General features: G+C 36.0%; 1 protein-coding gene across 6 annotated transcripts in view; it reads right to left on the reverse strand.

Annotated features, from left to right (window-relative positions):
- Positions 1 to 2,179: 2,179 nt before the first annotated feature.
- The window catches only part of sec16a (SEC16 homolog A, endoplasmic reticulum export factor), a 50,887-nt gene continuing 28,487 nt past the window's right edge, over positions 2,180 to 24,579 (reverse strand). Inside the window, exons 19-31 of one of the 6 annotated variants that reach the window (XM_073935727.1) lie at positions 17,983 to 18,157; positions 17,273 to 17,652; positions 16,733 to 16,780; positions 15,782 to 15,943; positions 15,613 to 15,693; positions 13,179 to 13,235; positions 12,632 to 12,758; positions 11,781 to 11,921; positions 11,510 to 11,595; positions 8,348 to 8,404; positions 7,911 to 7,949; positions 7,501 to 7,578; positions 2,180 to 3,053 (exon numbers count right to left, since the gene is read on the reverse strand). In XM_073935727.1, the coding sequence (XP_073791828.1) occupies positions 2,988 to 3,053; positions 7,501 to 7,578; positions 7,911 to 7,949; positions 8,348 to 8,404; positions 11,510 to 11,595; positions 11,781 to 11,921; positions 12,632 to 12,758; positions 13,179 to 13,235; positions 15,613 to 15,693; positions 15,782 to 15,943; positions 16,733 to 16,780; positions 17,273 to 17,652; positions 17,983 to 18,157 (1,497 nt within the window). In that variant the 3' untranslated portion in view covers positions 2,180 to 2,987. Of the gene's footprint in view, positions 3,054 to 7,500; positions 7,579 to 7,889; positions 7,950 to 8,347; positions 8,405 to 11,509; positions 11,596 to 11,780; positions 11,922 to 12,631; positions 12,759 to 13,178; positions 13,236 to 15,612; positions 15,697 to 15,781; positions 15,944 to 16,732; positions 16,781 to 17,272; positions 17,653 to 17,982; positions 18,158 to 24,579 lie in introns of all 6 variants that reach the window. The other 5 variants (XM_009292712.4, XM_073935726.1, XM_009292711.4 and 2 more) reach the window with 5 other exon arrangements.

Genomic DNA, 24,579 nt, shown 5'->3' on the forward strand with positions numbered 1-24,579 from the left:
CACGCTTGTCCCCCCTACCGTCTCCCCCGACGGCCAGCACTCACACCACAATCGGGCCTGGGCACGCTTACGTCATCGCTGCTGCGCTGTTCAGTGAGAAGCGCTCTCTCACTCAGCAGCACAGTGGAGATTTCTCTAGTTATATCGTTTCAGTCGTTTGTTATGCAGTGACATGCAGTCAAATATTTCGCCAAACAGTCCTTAGGGATGCGGTGACACGCAGTCAGATATTTCACCAAACAGATCCGCCACTTTTGGCACTCATAAACAATCATAAAGCTCTCGTGCTGAAGGAATGAGGAGGTCTGCTGAAGGTGCGCAGCTGTCATGCTGTGAGGAGTTCTCGTCTTTAATAAGCTACGGCAGTTTGCGTTCACTGAACAGTAAGAATTATTAATAAATCATATGAAACAGTGCCTTAAAAGTCACGTCTTGCTTTCAGTTTCGGGCTTTAGCGCATTTTGCACTCACACTACAAGCGTACCGCGCCAAAGCCCAAGTGAACCGCGCTCAGGCACACCTCTTCCAACCGGGCCAGGGCCGGCCAAGTGAACCGTGCTTGAGCCCGATTCAGCGCACTCACACTTCTCAAACGATCCAGGAAACGGGCCTGGGCACGGTACAGATGGCATAATGTGAGTAGGCTCTAAGACTGCTGCCCCCGTGACCCCGTCCCGGAAAAGCGGCAAAAAAAATTAATGAATGAACGAATAACTCATAGAAATAACAATGGAAACAGTCTTCAGCCCTTCAGTTCCACTCGATGTCTACGTTACCTCTGACCTAGTTTGGTGACTCCTGAAAAGAGTTACAAAGAGGCAAATGCACTGAACAGTCTTAAATTAAGCAATGTGTTAACTTTATTTATTATTCAATAATCATCTTTAATAAAAATAATGAGAAACAGGATGAGAAAAGGATAAACGTTGATCCAAGCGGAAACGGTTTGGAAGGTAGAAATCTGAATCCTTCAACACAAAACATTCAAATATGAGCGGTAATTTTGTCTTATTTTGTCTAAACGCGTTTATTATTTTTAATTCTTTCAGTACTGTGTTGTTTCTTTATTCACAATTAGTATTTAGATAATAATTAAAAAGGATTTCTCTGCACCCATTTTTACACATCGCCTTCTGTGAGTTTACCAAAACAGCAAATGAGCATTTCAGAGAGTTTTAGACTTACAGTCAGACTGCATTATTCTATTATACCCTGACAGGTTTTTAGCATATTATTGTTTGTTTGTGTGTGTGTTTGTGTGTGTGATTGTGACATATTAGGACTCAAATGTGTATAAAGGCATGGGTGACACAAGTATTACAAAAAATGTAGTGAATTATGAGGACACGTACTTCTCCATTTTTTCAAAAGACATATAAATCATAAAGAATGAGCTTTGTTTAGAAAGTAAAACTGCACAGAGTTTCCTGTAATCGCTAGGGTTAAGTGTAGAGTTGGGCAAGGTAAATAGAGCATGTTAAGGGATGTAAGCAATAACACTGTTCCTAATGTAGTTTCCGAAAATACCCTATTGATAAATAATGTTATGACAGCTGTTTTATTGTTACATTATGATTGAAGCATCTTTTGTTACAGTTATGATAAGCAGGAAATGTTCACAGGCCAATTGACCTTATTCTAAAATGCGGAAGTGCGCCTGTTTTCGCGATTGTCTTAGAACTTCCGATTTAGTCGCCTATGGGAGAAATGACTAGGAATAATAAACGGCAAAAACGGTCAAACTACTCGCTCAACAAACAAATGTTTGCATGACTACACAGACCAAGTAGCATAATATAATAAGAAAATATTAAATTGCAACATCAAGCAGCGTAACGAGCAGTTTTTAACGTCAAAAAATGAATGAAAGTGAATGTGACCGGAAGTCGCAAGACAAAAAGATTCAAATGGCAGCGCCCACTCGACAGCTGAGAATAAGGTGAATAACACCACCGCATTGAAATGGTCTATAGAAAATTCAGTTTGTACTTTTGGATGTTTTAATTTTACAATCGATTTGTCAATTTTCTGATTTGCGCTCATTACTTTTCTATCTGTGACCGCAATACTTCAGCTGGTGATTTGATCCCATACATTTCCAACTAAAACAGAATATTGAAGAGGGGGTGGGGATTAAAAAAGTGGAAAAATAAATAAAGAAATAACACTTTCCAAAGCCTTAAAGAGCTCAAAAATATCTTTATTATCACTTTTATCAAGAATTGTACAGTCAATTTCTAAACACATTGGAAAAGTCCAAGCTTCCTTCAAACAGAGCTGACCTTTGGAATTACAAAAAACCTCCGCTGTCCAGCATGGCAAAAAGCAAAGGAAATAACGGCGTGTGATTAAGAGACACGACGACCAATCAGAGTGCGCGATGAGAAGCCAGGGAAAATAATAATGATATTTTATGAGCAATACACACAAATGATCACAGGATTTTGGTAAATCATAGAAACGTATGATTCTGTAGCTACTGGCGAAATTACAGGATTTGACCAGGAGATGGTAAAAAGACACTAAACTCGTACTCATGACGGGCCGCTTCATTCTGACAGGAAGCTTAATAAATATCTAAAACATTCTGGTACGCTGCACTGTTCCCATGATAACAGGCCTGTCCGCCCTCAAACTCATGCTTTCCGTTAGCAGGACACGGCCACGTTTCCTCCAAACGCACATGCGCTCATACACACTTGCAGACATCCTGCTGAAATGAGCAGACTACACTAGCGAAATCAATCTACACAGGGCTAAAAATCGCAATATTGCACTTTTAATTCACACTGCTCATGTTGAGGAAGCGCCGCCCGGTCCGTACACACAACACACAGGCCGTATGGAGAAACAGAGTCTCGTCCAATTGCAAACATCGATTATGACAGTGTTATTTGAAGGGTTTGGATGGCCACATGCCAGCGCTTCCAGGAGTCCGAACTTCATGATCTAGAACCACAGTCTGATCTAGAACTACAGCGGTACTGTTACTTCGGTGTTGGGTATCCTCTCTGTCCCAGGCGCCCAGGGCGAGTACGGTTTGTGGGAACAGACTGGAGATTAGAGAGAGAAACACATTTATATATGTTAATTTCATCCTGTGATAATATATGCACGTTTACTTAATGAGGTTCTCATGCAAAACCTGTAGCCAGCCTGGGGTCCGTTCTTCGTACCTCGCTTAAATGATCTAAGATTATTTGGCAGATCCTGGATCTTTTAATCTTGATAATTTATCTCTCGCTAATTTGGTTCTTCAAACGAGTTCGCGAATCAGATTAGAATGTCTGGATGAACTGATCTGAGATCGCTGCGTGTGTTATGAAGGACAGATCTATCGATCCTCGAAATCATGATCAGCAATGCAACGATTGGCTGACGGCACAGCAGCGTAATGACATCATCTGATTAATATTCAATTATCCATGTGAGCAAAATGACATCAAATTAGCAGTCGACGGTTTGTTAAATATGACGCGCAATAACTTTACACATTTGTTGTGAGCTGCAGGCTTTACACTTTCATTTGTCAAGACAAGAGTATTCATCATGTATTTCAATGCAAATCAATGTATTTAGTTCTACATTTAGAAAAGATTTTCTTTATTATAGTAGCCGTTTTTTAATCGGTGTAAAGAATAACTGGTTGTTTACAAAAGCATTTTCATATTGGTAAAGGTGTCTGCAACTTTTGTGAAGCATCAAATCACTGGCATATTAACTATCAAAACATGTTTATGACTGCATAAATGTATTATTGCTTTAAAAAAAGTCACATATTGTGCATTTCTATTATACACAATTTGTACTAAAGCGATCTAAAAAGTTCATATCAATAAGTTTTCTCTTTGCACCAGATGGCAGTCTTTGTACTTTCATTTCGAGGGTGCAGATTGCATAAGTTTTATTAATATGTATAACTTTATTTATTTTATTAATGACTATAACTTTATATATATAGTTAAAAAATATGTACCATTTTCCCAAGTGTATATAACTACAACTGTAAGAAAATATCAGAATTCGGAACATACTTTCTGTATTATCTTTGCTTGAACTGAGCCGATCTAATCCTGTTTATATGAATTGAACCTGCTCCCGATCAGGTTTGACCTAGCAGAACTGTTGCCATGACAACAACTCTCGGATCAGCTTTGAAGAACGAAACGATCCTGGATCGTGTCAAATCGTCAACATCCAAATCCAGCTAACTGAGTAATCCACGTACGAAGAACGGACCCCTGGTGAAACGGGTGATTATTATTATTTTTTTCTTAAAAAGTGGATCTTTTTGCAGTTATTCGGCTCATTTTCTATTTAATTATGAGGTTTGAATCCTTCATTTTAGGGAGATTTTTTTGATGGATTAGCTTGTTGCATGGTCACACTTTTTGATGGACACTGTAAAAAAAAAAATCCATCATTTTACAGCAAGGGTGCCAAAAATAAACCGTTAAAGGGTCACGAAACACCAAAACACATTTTTTGAGCTGTTGACAGACGTATTTGTGTCCCACGCTGCTAAAAACACTATTAGGACACATATGTTTTACTAAAAAGTGAAAATTGGTTGTTTTTGCGTTATATCGGGCAAATTCGTTCTTCCGGTTTGAAACTAATTTTTTATGCTGCGTCACGGCCATGAGATCTTAGCATGTATTCTAGTGTGAAGACTGGACGTCTGTACCTTATTACGTCTCTGAGTGTGCTGCATTCATTCATGACTTGGTTCAAACCAATCAGTGCGCTCTAAGTTGAAGCAACTTCATTAATATGCATGATACCTTGCAAGATTGTTTTTACAGGTTGCAGTGTTCAGATGGCAGAGAGACGCCTTGTTGTGTTGCCAAAACAAGCGTGCAGTGTTGCTTTTATAATTTGCTGCAGTGAAAGTTTCGTTTTCATTTTCTCTCTATGAGAGCGCAGCTGGACTCACGTGTGGATTAAAGTGCACGCGATGCTCAATAACGATACGCTTTAAGAACATTTTTTAAGCCGAGAGCTTTTCTCATCTGGAAATGGTGAGATCCGTATTTGCTGCTCGTCTCCTTATAATAAAGATGAGGCTCTAGCTGGTGGTGATTGTCCTGTCTCTACAGATTTGGTAAGTAAGCGACCAGTGCTCTTTGTTTGTTTTTTCAGATGGCAAAGTTAGTTTGTATCGAACTAACTATTACACCGAGTGTAAACATGTTAGCACCACAATCAAACTTGCCGTCGTGTAGGATTTTCACCGCATTTTGTGACAGGAATAACATACACGGCTTTTTGACGCTACTTGCCGTGTGCATCTAAGTTTCCGGGAAATGCAGAGTTTTTTTTTTTTCTCTCATTCGCCGTGCGAACAAACATTGCATGAAAAATACATGCTTAGAGCAGTTCCTCAAATCAAATATCTCATTTGTCACGAGGGGTATGCATGAAATTCCTTAATAAAAGAGCCAAACTGCAGTTAAAGTCCACCATTTAATAACTTGTCAAATAATTTGATTACTGATGTCCAAGTAAACACAGTCACTTACTTTCTCCCCTGTGTATGTGTGTGTTGCCTCTGAGAAAATCAGCGTGTGCCCAAACCGACACTCCCATTTTTATGCAATTTTTACAGGCCCTCCCTCTTTAGCTCCCCCCTAAACAAACTTGGACACGCCCACTTTTCTGACTTTTTCCAAAGTAGAGGTGTGAAAAAACCCTGCTGAAACAGGGGGGTTTCATGGCCCTTTAAATTACTGATATTTACTGTAAAATAACAGAAGTTGAATTACAGAAATTTACCAGAAATTAAAATTGAAGTTAATTTCTATAATTAAACGTCCATTATTTTACAGTAAATTTCTATACTTTAACGTCCATTATTTTACAGTAAATTTCTATATTTTAACGTCCATTATTTTACAGTAAATTTCTATATTTTAACGTCTATTATTTTACAATAAATTTCTATACTTTAACGTCCATTATTTTACAGTAAATTTCTATACTTTAACGTCCATTATTTTACAGTAAATTTCTATATTTTAACGTCCATTATTTTACAGTAAATTTCTATACTTTAACGTCCATTATTTTACAGTAAATTTCTATACTTTAACGTCCATTATTTTACAGTAAATTTCTATAATTTAACGTCCATTTTTTACAGTAAATTTCTATATTTTAACGTCCCTTATTTTACAGTAAATTTCTATACTTTAACGTCCATTATTTTACAGTAAATTTCTATACTTTAACATCCATTATTTTACAGTAAATTTCTATATTTTAACGTCCATTATTTTACAGTAAATTTCTATATTTTAACGTCCATTATTTTACAGTAAATTTCTATACTTTAACGTCCATTATTTTACAGTAAATTTCTATACTTTAACGTCCATTATTTTACAGTAAATTTCTATATTTTAACGTCCATTATTTTACAGTAAATTTCTATACTTTAACGTCCATTATTTTACAGTAAATTTCTATATTTTAACGTCCATTATTTTACAGTAAATTTCTATAATTTAACGTCCATTTTTTTACAGTAAATTTCTATATTTTAACGTCCATTATTTTACAGTAAATTTCTATATTTTAACGTCCATTATTTTACAGTAAATTTCTATATTTTAACGTCCATTATTTTACAGTAAATTTCTATACTTTAACGTCCATTATTTTACAGTAAATTTCTATATTTTAACGTCCATTATTTTACAGTAAATTTCTATATTTTAACGTCCATTATTTTACAGTAAATTTCTATACTTTAACGTCCATTATTTTACAGTAAATTTCTATAATTTAACGGCCGTTATTTTTCGTTTTCTTCCCCGCACCCATCTACAGCCACTCATGATGCAGAATACAATGCACTGTAGAAAAAAAGCATGTCAAATTGCACGAAAAAAAATCTGTGAAACTGTGAGGCTGCGAAAAGTTAACTGTGTTGTAGCGAGGAAACGCTGTATTTAAAAAAATACATCTTAAAATTCTGGGAGATATTTCAAGAAATTCATATTTTGTTGAGTCTTCTTGTACTTGTTAAGGCCTGTCGTTACCAGTAGGGGGCAGCAAGTCCCTGTGTTAATGAGTGAATCACTGAATCATTTATTTACTCAAAGGATTTGTTTAAATCTACTGATTCATTAGTAAAAAAAAATAATAATAATAATAAAAAAATTCCTTACATTTATAAAGCACTTTTTTATATACTCAAAGTGCTTTACATATTGGGGTGAATCTCCTCACCCACCGCCATTAAGAAGCAAGTGACTGTGTTTATGAATGGTTAAGAGTTTTTACCTTTCATTTCGCCAATTATGATTCGGGGCCTGATAAATCTAGTTAACATTTGAAAACAGCATCTCAAATGACAAAAATATGATTGTCTATGACATGTTCAGCCAATAGTTCAGCTGTTTTTGTGTATATTTTTACAGTGTTGTCATTTATACATCAAACGTTTTGAGCTGTAATGGCTCTCTGTTCTTCATAAATGCTCCTTGTGTTTCCTACCTGTGCAAACTGGGAGGGGTTATAAAAGGTCACACCCCCTGCAGGCGGAGCTCCTTGCACTGGTTGTTGAGCAGGAGCCTATGAGGACACATTAGCGGTTACCATTGGAACAGGAGAATGACATCTCTACCCAAACATACAGACTGACATTCGTGATTAGCATGCAGCATGTGATTGGTTAATATGTGCATGGACCAAAAGAGGGTGTGGCCTCAAACTTCAGCACACCCAAGAGCCTTTCCTACTGGCCAAGTAGTCAGTCAGGCAGTGCTGGAGGTGTGGCCACAAGTGTGTGACATCAGAAGCGTGCACGTGTTTTACTACGCAGCACTTTAAAGCAGTGTCTGGAAAATGTGTGTGTGTTTCAGATAAAAACCAGCTGAAAGTACCTGATTTAAATGCTGACTCACTTCTCGCGATAGAGAACTCATTGAGCTAGAACGTGACAGCTAGAGCAGCAGGAATAAACGAAACAAACAAACAAAAAAACACCACAATCCCGAATTAATCCCATGCAGCGCCATGTTAAATCACACATCATCATGATTTCATCACACTCAAAAGTCTCCATTGTAACACCTCAGTAGTAAGTATTTCTTCAACATGCGCTCTTGCTCTCGAGACACACTCATGCGCACACTCACACTCATCATAATGAATAATTAATCAGGAATATAGTTACATTTGCAGGATTAATTGTGTGTGTGTGTGTGTTTCTGATGTATTAAATACGAGCATATGTGCTGTTATAAGTGTGTTAATCTGCATTCATGGGTGAAAGAGCAGGGCATGGTTGGATGAAGTGGCTTTAGGGAAGAAGTAATGGAGTATTAAAGGATAATCTGACCTCTCCAGACTGGGTTCCCTCCGGGCCGGGAGGCAAAGCAGCATTCGGATTAAACATCTACATAGAAAGATACATACTCTTTATAGAGGCATGAATAAAGCAATGAATATTCACAAGCCAAAATGCTCTTAAAATAAAATAATCAAATGCCAATAATTGTCCAAAAAATTGTCTAAAGTGACATTTAAAAAAATATATATTTTTTTTATTTACCAGCTAATAACCTTCTCTTTTTTATTTTTTTATTTTATGTTTATTTTGAACATTCAATTGAGTAGTTATACAGCATTTCAAGGTATATTGGTATCTCAGTATGTGAACTTAGGTGGTATAAAAGTTACGTACATTATTGTCAGGTGGATTTACTACATAGTAAGTAATTCCTTCAAGAGTAATCTCAAATGGCCATCGTCATTATACACATGGGGACACATTATAATATGAATAAGTGTAACCATATACATGTACATACATTAGCATATATTTATCTGTCAGAACATCATCTTCTATTCATTTATAGCAACAAAGTCAGGTCTTCTAACTAAAATATATTCAACCCATTTCCTCAGGAATATATCCTTCTTTAAATTGACAACAAAGGTGATTTTTTCAATTTTATAGATCTCAATAGTTGCGTCTACCCAATTCCTAAGGGTTGGTCGCTCTTGCTGTAGCCATTTACGTATGATTACTTTTTTGCTGGCAGCCATGAGAGCACGCATGAAGTATTTATTGTCTGCCGTTACTGTATCTGGATCCACACAGCCAAAATAGCCAATAACCTTTTCATTATCTATTAAATAAAACTTCTGAACCTAATTATTCTTCATATATATATATATATATATATATATATATATATATATATATATATATATATATATATATATATATATATATATATATATTTAAGCAACGTTTTACCCTTCAGACATTTAACTAAAAGTGTCAAAAAGTGCATGATAAACAAGGCAGTAGACACAAACTCCTGCATGCAACATATGTGAGAGGAAAATAAGGTAAAACTAGGTTATAGGCAGTGTGCAAATTATACACAGACGAACACGCTTCAGTCATTTATGCATTTATTTTTAATGACATCTAGTTTATTAATAAAACATATTTAAGTTTCCAGCGTTTTGAGGGAATTTTAGTAGAGCTGTAATCGGGCCGTAAAAATGAATCGAGCCCGACAGGTACATTTTAATTGACAGGTTTATAAAGCCCGAACCCGTTTATAGCCTGACATTATTCAAATGTGCACAGTCACACAGCTCATTTGCCTTTCTTCATGAATGAGTCCTTTATATGTTTAACATAATTTATTCATAACAAACATAGGCTATAGACCACTTAGAAGTTGGAACAAAGAAATAAAATAAGTCTTCTGTAACATAGTAATATCTCAGCACTCTAAATAGGCCTGGGTACATAGACTTTACATTGGCCAACACACCAATCAAAAGAAGTCTTTCTTAACAAATTAAATTAAAACAAATTATAAATTATGATGGGTATGTGGCAGTAATGAAATTAGAATAAAGGCTCTGCAGGATTTGTTTCGCAATTTCTCTTCACAATCTGGCCTTAAGGCGACGGTGAAGCTGAATATTAAAAAATATTGCCAACATTAGCCTGTCTACTCTGGCTACATTATGCATTTATGGTTTCATTAATATTTATTTATAATTTAAAAACCCTTTACTCATCAAGGTTAGGCTACGTGTTTTTGTGAAGGAACATTATTGAATCCACTGTGAATGGCTTTAGCGCAGTCCTGCGCTCAGGATGGTGCGTCCAGCAGCACCAAAAACCCTTTCACTGCTGCTGCTACAGGCCGAGATGCATAGTACTGATCTGGCTAATTTTGCAAGTTTTGGGTAGGATTGTTTGCTCATCCTCTACCAGTCAAGAACATGCATTTAATTTTCCATGACAGCAGTTTCAGTGTAGCAAGTGACCTCGTCATTTTCCCTGTCAGCTTGCTGTACATACATTGCTGTTTAGCACTCTACTGTAACACGCAGTGTATGAGTGACCGCTGAAATACCTCGGATAGAATGACCGTTCTTTTTGGACTGGCAGCTGGCCTGACCGCAGTCAAAATTAGCTCTTTTTAACTAATCCGTCATTATTTATTTTACCTTTGCAGGGATGGATTTTAATGTTGTAACACATGATTTGATTACTTTCTCGCGCTAATCAAAATGCATCACATGACTATTCATTTACCGCGCAAGCCAAGCCCGGTCCGACCCCATCTAAAATTTTCGAAATTAAACCAGTGTCCCGTCGGTTCTGGCAAATATCTTCAGCTCTAATTTTTATGCCTAGTGCAGGGGTGGCCAACCCTGTTCCTGGAGAGCCACCTTCCTGCAGATTTCAGTTGCTACCCATATCAAACACACCTGAACCAATTAATTAGGACCTGAACACCACGTGATAATTACAGGCAGGTGTGTTTGATATGGGTTGCAACTGAAATCTGCAGGAAAGTGGCTCTCCAGGAACAGGGTTGTCCACCCCTGGCCTAGTGTATTCTGAGCTACAGTATTTTGATTAGCAATTTCAGATGCTACTGTAGGTCAAACTACAAACGTTATTATGCATCTAATTTGACTTTAGTTTCAGGCTAAATGTAGATACCAACAACTATTTTGAAATCAAAGTCTTGAGAACACGATGTCTACCTGTGCTCTAGATCAAGGGTCACCAATCTTGGTCCTGGAGGGCCGGTGTCCCTGCAGGGTTTAGCTCTAACTTGCCTCAACACACCTGCTAGGGTGTTTCAAGTATACCCAGTAAGACCTTGCTTAGCTTGTTCAGGTGTGTTTGATTAGGGTTGGAGCTAAAATCTGCAGGACACCGGACCTCCAGGACCGAGATTGGTGACCCCTGCTCTAGATCATCCAATTTCAGAGTTTTTCCTAGAATAGACTGATTGGTGTGATTATGTTTCCCAATGGTTTTAGGGGTGGTCAAATGTATATTTATCAATTATTTTGATTAATAACATTATTATTTAAAACACAGATCAGAGTGAAACATTTCTCAGTATTAAAGGACTGACTCCCACCATACATCTTGTTTTGACGTCCTTCAGGGGGGATCAATCGTTAATTAGTAATTCCCACCCTGGTTATAGGGCAGGTGTGTGTGTACCTGTGGCACTGTGGCACTTGTCTGCAGTGTGTTTTCTCCACTGGTGTCTGGAACACTTCCCTCCATCGGCTGCTGCTCATCTGGGGCTGAAAGAACAGTGTTACACTTCTCACAAACATACACTGATGTACTCGCATACATACACACAAACACAGTGATGCGCATACACACACAGTGACACACACACAGCCATGTGCATTCAGACAGCGACATGCACAGTAGGACACACACAGTGCCAGACTCACAGACACAAACACACACACACACACACCTGCAGCTGGTGTGAAGAGGTTGGCTGGCATGGCCATGGGTGCGAGAGGAGCGAACAGATCAGCAGGAGGAGGCACTGAAGCCACTGCTTTAGCTCCTCCACGACCAGGATTCAGCACATCCACATAACGACTCCTCGTGCCTGAAACACACACAGATTATTATTTTACACATATTTCCTTTCATTTTTTATGAGCCAAACCCAAGCTCACATCAGACTAGTTAAATTAGTAATAAATAAAGGCAAGTAATATTAAATGCAGGCAGCGCGATGGCTTAGTGGTTAGCACTGTCGCCTCACAGCAAGAAGGTCACTGGTTCAAGTCCCGGCTGGGAGGGTCAGCATTTTGTTGCGTGGAGTTTGCATGTTGTCCCCATGTTGGCGTGGATTTCCTCCGGGTGCTCCAGGTCCAAACAAATGCACAATAGGTGACTTAAATAAACTAAATTGGCAGTAGTGTATGACTGTGTGTGAATGTGAGTACTGGGTTGCTGCTGGGTTGCTGCTGGAAGGGCATCAGCTGTGTAAAACATATGATGGAATAGTTGGCGGTTCATTCCGCTGATAAATAAGGGACTAACTCAAAGGAAAATTAGTGAATGAATGGACAAATGTGCAAATCCTAGGATTGTGACAAAGTTAATAGATTAATATTAATAAGTAGCACGGAAGTGTCTTATAATGCGTCACCACATTATTCTTGCTCTAAACATGCATATATTTCTGTGGAGTGTAAACTACTGATGAACTAAATGAATTCCAGTGGTTCTCTTTTGTAATCATAATCAAATATATATGATTTCCATAAGTGGTTAGAAGGGTAAAAGAGGTATAATTCCTGGTAACGGCACCTGCTCTTCTGGAGAACATGTTCACAGGAGGCCCTGATGGTGGGCCGGCCACTCCTGGAGGTACCATAGCTGGAGCGCTCATTGGAGCTTTGGGGAAGCCGGTGGGTGGGGGAGGAGGAGGTTTACTCTGAAACACACACACAAGCACCATTACACATTCAACAGTTCATTCAGTGATTAGGACTGCCGCCTCACAGCAAGAAGATCATTGGTTTGACTCCCGGCTGGGTCAGTTGGCATTTCTGTGTGGAGTTTGCATGTTCTCTCCGTGTTGGTGTGGGTTTCCTCCGGGTGCTCCGGTTTCCCCCACAGTCCAAACACATGCGCTATAGGTGAATTGAATAAACTAAATTGGCCATAGTGTATGTGTGTGAATGAGTGTGCATGGATGTTTTCCAGTACTGGGTTGCAGCTGGAAGGGCTTCTGCTGTTTAAAACATGTGCTGGATAAGTTGACGATTGATTCCGCTGTGGAAACCCCAGATGAATAAAGGGACTAAACCGAAGGAAAATGAATGACTGAACTATTTAAATTTGCATACTTTACCTCTTCCTCTGGCTCATCCAGATTCACCCATTTCTGCTTCTTTTCATCCCACACAATCTGAAAAAAATAAACAGCGTTAAAAAATAGCTAATAGTTCACACCACACTTTCCCAGTTGATTGAATACATTAAAAATGACTAAGATTTGTTTGTATTATGCATTATTTTAATGTATGCAAATTATTGACATAATTTGCATTCATTTCTATCAAAGAAATAAGATTCATAATTCATCTTTGCTTTATTTTTTTTATATAGCCAAAGGTTTTTTCACCCCATTATTCAAAAATAAAAGTTTGTTAATACTTCATATTTTCAACAAAATATTGTGGCTATTTGCAATATGAAGTATTAACAAACTTTTTGCAAATTTCCATAAACCTATACAGTGCTCAACATATACGAGTTCACCCCTTTACAAATCTCTCATTTAGATGAATACTTTCTATAGGAAATTCTATATACAGTATTATATTTGTGCATGTAAATTAGATTAGTCAGCACTGAAGCCAAATCTAGAGCTTATCTACCAAAATAACTCAAGATAATGCTCTAAAATTAGTGCACCCAAATGCATATGCTGGGGAAAAATCTTAAATAAAAAATTAAAAGAGCAAGAAAATTCACGAGAAGCAAAAATTTAATAAAATTGTTGAAATTTTGTAGTTTGTAGAAAGATGGGAGAAGGAAAGTAGTATTATCTTCTCAACTGAGGATTGGGTAAATATAAGTAGATTAAAATGGGCAACTTCCTGTTCTCCGTATTGGAGAGAGCATGTCATTTTATGGGAACTCAAATTGTTGGAGGCATTGCGGATCTCAGGAAGCTAACCATTTTCACATATTTTGAGGATGTCCTAATAAGTTTTTAGAAAGGTAAACATAGCAATTTAAAAAATATCTTAAATACTTTTTTTAACAGTTTTTTTTTATTATTAGAACACAACACAAAATCAGAGATACATTAAAATAGTCAGTAAGGATACAGATGGATACTTAAAAGATTAGGGAGAAAGGGAAAAAAAGGACATCTGCACATTCTTTTTTTAAAACAATATATATTGTGTTGAAATTATATATAAAAATACATTAAAATGAACACTATAAATAAAAGATAAAGGGGGGGCGATCTATGTAATGTAGCTTTTTATTTAATCTGAGTTGTATGTTTAGTGATGTATAATTGTTAGAATTGGGTTCCATCTTGCTTCAAATATATTCATATGGAGTCTCAGGCAATACGTTTTTCTTTCCATTTTATAAATTTAAAAAAAAAATTTATTCATTGTTCATACATAGATGGGTCTGATATGAGCCAGTTATACGTAATACACTTTAGTGCTGCAGAGAGCAGTATTTGAAATAAATAAAGACTTCTTCTTTCCCACATGCTCTCAGGCGCCATACCTAGGACTGCCACAGTTGGATCAAAGGGAATATCAATAGAAAATATGTCTCCAAGTACCTTATAGATATCATTCCAAAATTGCTGCAGTTTTGGGCAATACCAAAAGATAAATACTTCACTTTTGAGGTACTCTATTTGGGTATGCTGTCAATGGATTCCTTGGGGGAAAAAAACAAATATATTATGTATAGAGTCGTCCTTGCTTCAAGTAAAAAAGCCATTACTAGATTCTAGTATAAACCTAATCCACCACAAATGCAAGATTTGATTGATGTTTTGGAAAAATATATTCAATATGGAGAAAATTTTATACTGTGTGCATAACCATAATAATACATTTGTTAAATTTTGGTTCAAATGGATTGAGCACATTACTCCCATTCAAACTAATGTCTTTTTGCTATAGAAATTGAAGATTAATTTTAATAAAATTAATTAATAAAATTAAATATTGCCTCAACACCCCCACCCCCCTCTTCTATATATAGTTTTGATATGGATGTTGTAAGATAAGGCAAAGGGTTATGTTGTTCTGTTACTGTCATGGAGAAATTTGTGTTTCCTCTTTGATCCCTGATTAGGTCATTTTGTAGTTTGTAATTTTTTCCTGATATTTTACATCAATTTAAATGTATTTTCTTTTAATTTCTAAAGATGTTCGGCGACTTAAATATTATTTTAATAAATATATCTGTTTTATAAATCTGTTTTGTTCAAATACACCACTGAGAAATGAATCAAAATATTAATTTTCAAAATGGGCTGTACTTGAATATGTTGAGCACTGTATTTATTTTAATTGTTTTCTTTAATGATCAATGGATAAACAATACTTATAAAAATTACTAAAACAAAATTCAGTTTAAGTAATTTTCATAAATCATGTTCTTTTGCATTTGTACACAACATGAAAACATAATATCTGAAAATTAATAAAAATAGAGTGATTGGTTTTGACAAATAAGCACTTATATTCAGTTATATTCAGACAAACTATGCTTAAACATATCAAACAGAAAATGCGTACAGATTTGTTTTTGTCGTCTGGAAGATGTGCTTCATTCTTCCGCTTTGGAAACAGCCAGGTCAGCAAGCCGCCACCAGATCCCTGCTTTATGAAGCACTCATTACAATCATGAAAGATTTCCTAAATGCATGTTTAAAGGGTGAATATATGTTTATAGGCAGGTACATACTTTTTTAGGAGAGTCTTTCTTGGTTCTCTCTGGCACATCCTGTGGTGGAGCCTCTGGGATTGGTGGAGGGGGTGGAGATCCCTGATTGGCAAATGAGCTGCTGCGTTCCCGGCCAGAATGATTGGACGATTCAGATGTTGTCCGAGATCGACGACCCGGTGCCTATAAATCAGGACAAGAAATTTTATAAATGATCTTCAAAATGTTATTTTTTAACATTCCATGTTGCTAAAAGAAGTCTCTACTGCATTTATTCATCTAACAAAAAAGTAAAAATGGTAATACCATGAAATATTGTTACTTAAAAATCATTGCGTACATTTAAAATGTATTTTGTTCCTGTAGTGTAAAGCTGGATTTTCAGCATCATCGCTTTAGTTTTTAGTGTCACATGATGTTTCAGCAATCTTTCTAATATATTGATGTACTGCTGAAAAAAAGACCACATTACTGAAACTATTATTATTATTGATAATAGACGGCACGGTGGCTCAGTGGTTAGCACTGTGGCCTCACAGCAAGAAGGTCGCTAGTTTGCATGTTCTCCCCGTGTTGGTGTGGGTTTCTTCTGGGCGCTGCAGTTTACCTCCAAAGACATGCGCCATAGGTGAATTGAATAAACTGGCCGTGTGTGTATGGGTGTTTCCCAGCACTGGGTTGCGGTTGAAAGGGCATTCGGTGCGTAAAACATATGCTGGAATATTTGGCGTTTTTTTCTACCGTGGTGCCCCCTGATAAATAAGGGACTAAGCCGAAAGAAAATTAATGAATGTATTATTGATAATACTTATTATTACAATTTTAAAATTAAAAACCATGATAATTTTCAGAGGTTTCTAGGATGAAATTAAAGTTTCAAGTATTTTGTAACATAATATATGTATTTACAGGCACTTTTGATTCATTAAAAGCATCCGTGTTGAATCAAAGAATTAGAATCAGTTAAAGTACCATATGCATTGATGACTGTGAAGTTGTTCTTGATCTTCTGCCTGGGCCCTTTAAAAACACACACACAAACAACAGTAATGTATCAACAGTAAAAATTAAACATTTTACCTCATCCTAACAGGGAAAACCACCAACAATCAACAAAGCATGATTATATGGTGTCATGGCTTTACAATACAAAAATGTGATTATAATGGAAGTCAAAGGGGCAAAAACTGACACTAACATAACGAAAGGGTAGTCAATTATCCCAAAGTGTATTGTTGAATTTTCTTTAATATTCCAAAGCATTTTCCCCAAAACGTGTCAAAATAAAATTAGTCACCAAAAATCATTCAATTTGCTGAAACACAGAGAAAGTTGTGGGCAAATTAAGACTAAAAATCAGGCCAGACTGGATGAAAACATCCCCTAAAGCACACAAGGGTTAATATAAATTGGGACACCGACAAGTAAAAAATGAAAACACAGTTAGCTGTTGCAAATTATAGAGTAAAAAAATCAACAGGAATTCAAATTTTCTAAACATTTCCAACTCACCAAACGTGCCATTTCATCATAGAAGTCCTTCCCCGGTGGAGGAGGGTTAGCGAACGTTGGAGACGGCTGGGGGAACTGCTGAGGGGAGGAAGGAGCTGAGCCCCGTTCGGCTCCGTGCATCGGTGGAGGCATCTGACCAGGCATTCCTTGTGGCATCTGTGGAGGCATTTCTGCAGGGTTGTATGTCGGCATTTGCGGGGGCATATGTTGGGGTATTTGGGGTGGCATTGGCATGTACTGCTCTTGCATTTCAGGTTGGTACGGAGCCACAAAGTTTGGCTGCGGCGGCCCTGGAGCCACTGGGTAGAACGGAACACTTTCACTTGGAGGCGGAACTTGCTGAAGAGAAACCGCCCCATCCTGAAGAATAGTGGGAGGGGCTACAGGGACAGTCATAAAAGTGGATGGTGAATCATTTACATTATGTCATTTAGCTTTTTATCTAAAGCAATGTACAAATAGGGATAACAAGAAGTGCTTCAGTATTCAGTATATATCACCATTTTTCTCAGAAATCTTTTTCTAAAGGTGCTGTTGACTTCATGTCACCAGCTCCTTTAAAAATAATATTCCCAGACATGTTCAATACTTATTTTTCCCGCTGAATATAAAATGCCATGAAAATTCTATATTGGATTGCTTTTTTTTAAATTAGATGATAGAATGAAATTATATTTTTTTCCTGAGTTCACATTATACTCCTGTCATACCTGGAGGCATGAGTTGTACAGCAGCTGGGGGCACAAGAGAGGTCATGAGAGCGTTGTGGGGGTCTGGGGTCAGAGCTGGGGGTTCAGGCGGGCTGCACTGGTCTTCTGAACTGGGTGTACTGCAGGGGTAAAGCTGTGGGGTGCTGCGGTCCGTACGCAAAGAGATCACACCCTCCTGAATGGGACAATACCATGCAGATGATCGGCATACAGAATAATGTGAATGCGCACAAATTTGTTTTATACCCTTTAAATTCTGGCATAAGAGATGCACCATTTGGGCGGAGAATAATAATTTATTTTCTTTTTTTAATTAGATTTTATATGACTATATGATTTGGCCAAAATGTTAGGATGTCACCCTCTTTTTACTGTATAATAATGTGATACAAATAAAAAATAGTAGTAATTAAGGCAAAAAGAAAGCATTGGAAAACAACAGGTTGAGTAAAAATAAATATTCTTAAAATTAACTATCCCTTCAATTTCTTAACTTTCAAACAATATATCAAACACTACATTTTTCTGAAAACTTAAATCTATTTTTTTTTTACTACAATGCTTTCCATTACAAATCTGGGGAAATTGGCCAACATACACTTGAGGGTAAAATTATTAGCAAAATAATTATGAAATGATACAACAACAAAAATGTTTGGGATTTCAAAGATTTCCCAACTGCTGTTTAAAGCTTCATTCACACTATGAGCGACATGCAGCTACAAAGTCGCTGCTAGTGTGAATGAGGCATATCGGAGAGAGGAGCTCTTGTTGGGGAATTTATTGTGTCTTGATAAATTTCTGATGAATGTATTGCTCTCATTTATATGCTGATTTGAGTGATTTCAGCATTATTATTATTACCTATTGTATTTTTACCCATACATGTGGCATTATTATCAGGTATGTGTGCTTTGGTAAATAAAACAAGTCATTCTGTGTAAATGCAGTCAGAGACGAGAAGATAAATTAGAAGAGCAGCATTAATGTCACAAGGAGAGTAGATTTATGGAAGCAAGGCCATAAGGACACCTGCGTTCTGTTCTGTAACTCATGATAAGGCACACCTCCACGTGCGCCCACACTCATTTGTTATGACTTCTAAAAAAATATGAGTACCCGTGAACTTCAGCTGAACTTACAGTTGACAGCTCAGTGGACAGTGAACAAGATATATTGTTGAGCATTGTTTTTGAGTCATCACTTTTGAAACAGGAAGGAAAGACCTTAAATGGATATGGGTAAGACCCCTGAAAGACCATGAGACTTTATTGGTGGGGGGCACTTGAGAGATTTAAGATCCCATTAGCGGAGAAGTTGATGGAGCTGTGTAATGTGTAAATTTGGTTGGAGTATTAAGACACAGAAATTTATTTAAACTGTGTGCAAGCCTATGTTCGGCAGACATTCGAATGACCTGTCTCTGTTGTTACTGATGCTGTAACAGTAAACTGCTTTGCCAAAAGACTTCGGAGATCTCAGACTTTGTAATTTTTTAAAAAGTTTGACTAATGCTGCATTCACACCAGACGCGGAACATTTGAGTTTACTCGCTTCAGTCGCGGGTCAAACCCCGCTTCAGTCGCGCGTCATATCCACTTCATTCACGTGTCAAATTCACTTCTGAACAGACGTGGATTTGCCTGATGGGCAGGGCTTCTGTCTGCCCAGTGACTCTAGTTTCATTGCTAAATGGCTAATGAAGAAGATTTCTATTCTCTCAGTGTGAAGTATTTTCTAAGTGTAAAGCAGTTAATTTTCTCTTCACAAAATGTATGTAGTGTTTGCAGCAAACATGCCAGCGTGTGTTAAAAATACAGTGATATGTCTGTGTAAGATGAGTATGCCTACAGGAGCAACACTAGGAGAAGGCTGAGTGACTGATTGTGTAGAATAACTGAATATGTAAAGCACTGATCATATATGTTAAATACTTGTATGAAGCTATATTTTTTTAGAAGTTAGAATGAGTAACATATTATCAAGTTATTATCCTATCATAACAATGTATGTAAACACTTAATCCGTTTGCATAAGTTGCATCTATACTTTGCTGACATAGACCTGTAACATCTCTGCTGACATGAGCTAGTGGGCTGAGAGCCAAGAATAGCAGGACCCCTTAGACTAAAAACCTATTCAAAAATGGTCAAGAGTTAAAAAGAGACTTAGGGGTGTGTCAAATAATCCTGTATAAAAATTGTAACAAACACACTGAAACTTTAGAAGGTGCAGGAGAGACTTCAGAAGGTGCAGGAGAGACTTCAGAAGGTGTCCAGGAGAGACTTCAGAATGCTCTGGGGTCTGCTCTGCTCTTTCTCGGCTTTATTATGGAGAATAAAGTCTATTTCCTGATATTCAAAACCTCTGGTCTGATAATTTGTAATTGATTAGTCGTCAAAATTTACGACAAATGGCGCCCAACGTGGGGCTGGACAGAGACGAACGAGTGACACTGGACATGCTGAGGCTTGGAGGAAAAACACAAATATGTGGCCACGATAAAAAACGGTAAGCAATTTTCGCTTATACGTTTGTGTTTTTCTACCAAGGACCTGCTTGTAACGGTAAAAAGTCACTTGAACTGTTTCTCCAGCTATAACGAACTACAAGTAAAACTAAAAAAGTAAAAGTAAAGATATAAAAGGAAAACAATGGGGTTTTGAATACCAGAAGAAAATAACAATTTGCATGCAAATGATCTGTGTTTTCCTAAGAGGGCCTTGACGGATAGGATAAACGTTAACTAGTAACTGTTACTCATGTTTGGGAAATTTTTAATAATGAAGAATATGCATAGAGCATTTTTAAGTTTTAAGAGGAAGTTCTTAAAGTGTGGTGACAGTTAAGAGATTAAAGCAGATTAATAAAGTATAGAGAGAAGCGCGCAAAGACCTCGGAGTACCCGTTCTGTTTTAATAATAATAAATATTATTATTCAGGAGGCTGGGGGAAAAAAGGCAAAAATCCTGTGAAATGCTATTTTTACTGAAGGACAGTAAAGACGGGAGCAGAAGTAACAGGCACTCAAGAGGAGTGTAGTGAAGAATTCTGTGGTTACAGCTCTAAGGTTAGAGGCTGTTCGGACAGGTCACTCAAGAGGAGTGAGATGTATTTATGTAATTGTAAGTATTTGTGTATTTGTCTGTGTTGCTGGGGTGCTTAGAAGCTTCAACTTTGATCTAAAGAGACTAGAATAGAGGTGAGGTTCAGGTTACACAGTGTAAGAGATGAGGTTAGGATGAGTGAGAAGTATGATTGTGTTTAGAAGTATGTTTGCAATAAGAGTGAGTTTAAAAGAATTATCGTTTTATATAATAATATAAAAGGAAGATTGCATATGTTGTGTGATTTAAGAACAATAAGATAGAGAGTGATGCAGTTTAGGGAAGAGATTGTGATACAAAGGAGGTTTAAGCCTCATAAAATTAATTGAGATCATATTGCATTTGAAAGACACAGACTGAAAAGAAGAATATATACTAGTTAAACATTTTTCTGAATAATCTCTGTGTGTTTGAAGTGTTTTTAAGTATGAACTAGGCAGAGAGGTGACTGAAATTCCTGACATGTTGACAGTCTGGAAGAAGGTCTGCTTCAGGAGTGGTAAGAATCTGTCTATTTTAAGAACAAAAGTTTCACAGGACAGATAGAAGCTAAAGAGTAAAGATATATTATAAGGTATTAAATAAATAGAAATATAAAGTAATGTAATAAGATAAATGAAATAAGAAAAATATTAATGATAGAATAAGATTTAATAAATAAAAAGTGTTAATAAAAATGCAACTTGAAGCTATACTAATAAATATTAAGAAATTCATAAAACTAACTACATATGGAGATAAATTGTTAAAGTGATCAGGAAACAAATGTACTAAATCAGTATAAAAAAAAAGATAAGTTAATAATTTGAGTAAATAAAGAATTAAAAGAAAAAACTTTAATGAATATTGATTAATTAAAGAGTTAATGATCAAATGTTTAAGGAAAATAAGCTTAAAAAAATTAATTAGGAAAATCTAAGAGATAAAAATGCTAATTTTTGAAAAGGAAAAGAAGCATAGGAAAATGGAGAAAAAAGAAGTCCAAACATTGTTTAATAGAATAAAAGAGAAGATGTTTAAAAATATATATTATAAAGAAATATAAGATAAAAATTAGAAAAAACAGTAACATTTTAAAGACAATAAGATTTGGCTTTAAAAGATAAAATTATGTTTAAGTGCAATAAAAAATTGTTGTGGAGTAAGTTGACTGTTGTCATCTGTTTTAAAGTCAGCTACAGGCTGTCATCTGAGCCAACAGCTATTTGTAGTAAAAGCAGTGAGTCAGATGTAAAGCATAGACACTGAGGAAAAATGAAAGAACATCATAGTGAGTTCAAAAATTATATATAATTAATATTTTATGTACCTAAAAATTAATTTAAAATTAAAAATTGCATTTCAGATTGGAAAAATGCTTAAAGTAAACAAACATGTAGAGTTAAAATAGTACTATGAACTTGAAGCTATTGCAGTAAGGATTTTGAATAGGTACAGGGTATCTGCACATTTTTTTACAGAAAATTTAAGACCTTTTAAGACCTTTTTAAGTCCTCTAAAATGAAAATTTAAGACTTTACCTAAAAAAAAAACAAAAAAAAAAAAAAAAACAGGAAAATGTTCAGTGTGAACACAGAATGATGTGGTGAAGTATGGCGGCAAATCTATGGCGGCAAATCAATGGCAATATAAATCGAGAGCAGCGGTGATGTTTGCGCGCGAGGAGAAGTGAACCGTGAGCAGATTATTTGGTTGACTTGGTTTACTTGTTATCTCTAACGCTATTGGCTACTCTGCCTTTCCGGAAGTTAGCCGGGATTGGACGCAAGTTAAAAGATCACGCCGTTAAATATATATACAATTTGCAAGTCATAATCATAAGAAACTTTCTGAGAACTTTATGAACTTTATGAGGATTCAATCCCGAGAAACAGTCAAATAATATCCAAAATAATGACTTGCATTCTTGTAACATGACTTTCTGAACCCATTTGGTTTGTCCGTGCAGCACTTGTCTGGTTTGTTGTATTTTACTTCATTATTAGCCACAACAGCAGTGCTCATTATTACACTTGGGGATGATCTTTCTAGGAAATATTGTCTTCAGAAGAGTTTATTTGCGTTTTAGATCTTTCCATACAATGCATACTATATGTGCAGTGCAGCTTTGTATATTATTATAATTGTTAACATTGTTTGTAATATAGATCAGTGTAAAATATATATATATATATATATATATATATATATATATATATATATATATATATATATATATATATATATATATATATTATATATATTTTTCAATCTCATTTTAGTTAGTGATTGAATAACCTGCATATAAAGACTTCAATTAAAAATGATTAGCCCAATTAAACATAAAAAATACAGTGACAGACATTCAGATGGGTTTTTATCGCCACCTATTGAGCAACAATTTAATTTCTACAATCTTCGTTTGGCTTTATTCACTATCCATTACATCATTCCACTTTAGAGGCATACAAATACTACTTTCTATACGACAGGCCCACATCTTAAAGGTCACATATGCAGTTGAAGTCAAAATTAGTAGCCCACTTTTTTCTTGTTTTATTTCGGCAAGAATAAAAGCTGTTTTAAGTTTTTAAAACCCATTTTAAGGTCCATTATTACCCTCTTTAACCTATTTATTTTTTTCGAAAGCCTACAGAACAAACCATCGTTATACAATAACTTGCCCAATTACCCTAACCTGCCTAGTTAACCAAGTGAAGCCTTTAAATGTCACTTTAAGCTGTATAGAAGTGTCTTGAAGAATATCTAGTCAAATATTATTTACTGTCATCATGGCAAAGATAAAATAAATCAGTTATTAGAAATTAGTTATTAAAACTATAATGTTTAGAAATGTGTTGAAAAAAATCTTCTCTCCGTTAAATAAAAATTAGGATAAAAATAAACAGGGGGCTAATAATTCAGGCGGGCTAATAATTCTGACTTTAACTGTTTAGTGGAATGACAGACTAATGGCAATATATTTACTATAAACCTTTGTACTTTATGCACTTTATAGCCTATTTTGTATACTATTGTCCATCCAATTTATTCTGACTTGTTCTTCACAGAAAATGAGTCAAGGACCATGAATCTTAGAGAAAAAAAAAGATTTTTATAAATTTGAACACGTTTGGCTTGAGTTCCGTTTAAATGTAGGTGCTAAACTTCATCAAATGGTTCAAAACACATTTAAAGTCTGAATTATTCGTCCTGATTTAATAGCCCATGTATATTTTCCCCAATTTCTGTTTAATGGAGAGATCTTTTGCCACATGGTATAACTCTCTCTTTCTCTCCCAAGTAATAAAGTTTGTTACAAGAATATATCTCATTATTTTGATATGTCATTATATGACTTGGTCATGATGGTAAGAATAGGCATTATTATGAGATTAATTATTACAAGAAATATCTCATTATTGAAAGTAAGTCGTCACCTATTATTACTGAGAAAGTAAGTCTATGTTTCACACTGTGACATTATGATAAGATTTCCTATATATTTTTA

Source organism: Danio rerio, chromosome 21 (genome assembly GCF_049306965.1).
Source record: "Danio rerio strain Tuebingen ecotype United States chromosome 21, GRCz12tu, whole genome shotgun sequence".
NCBI classification, from domain to species: domain Eukaryota; kingdom Metazoa; phylum Chordata; class Actinopteri; order Cypriniformes; family Danionidae; genus Danio; species Danio rerio.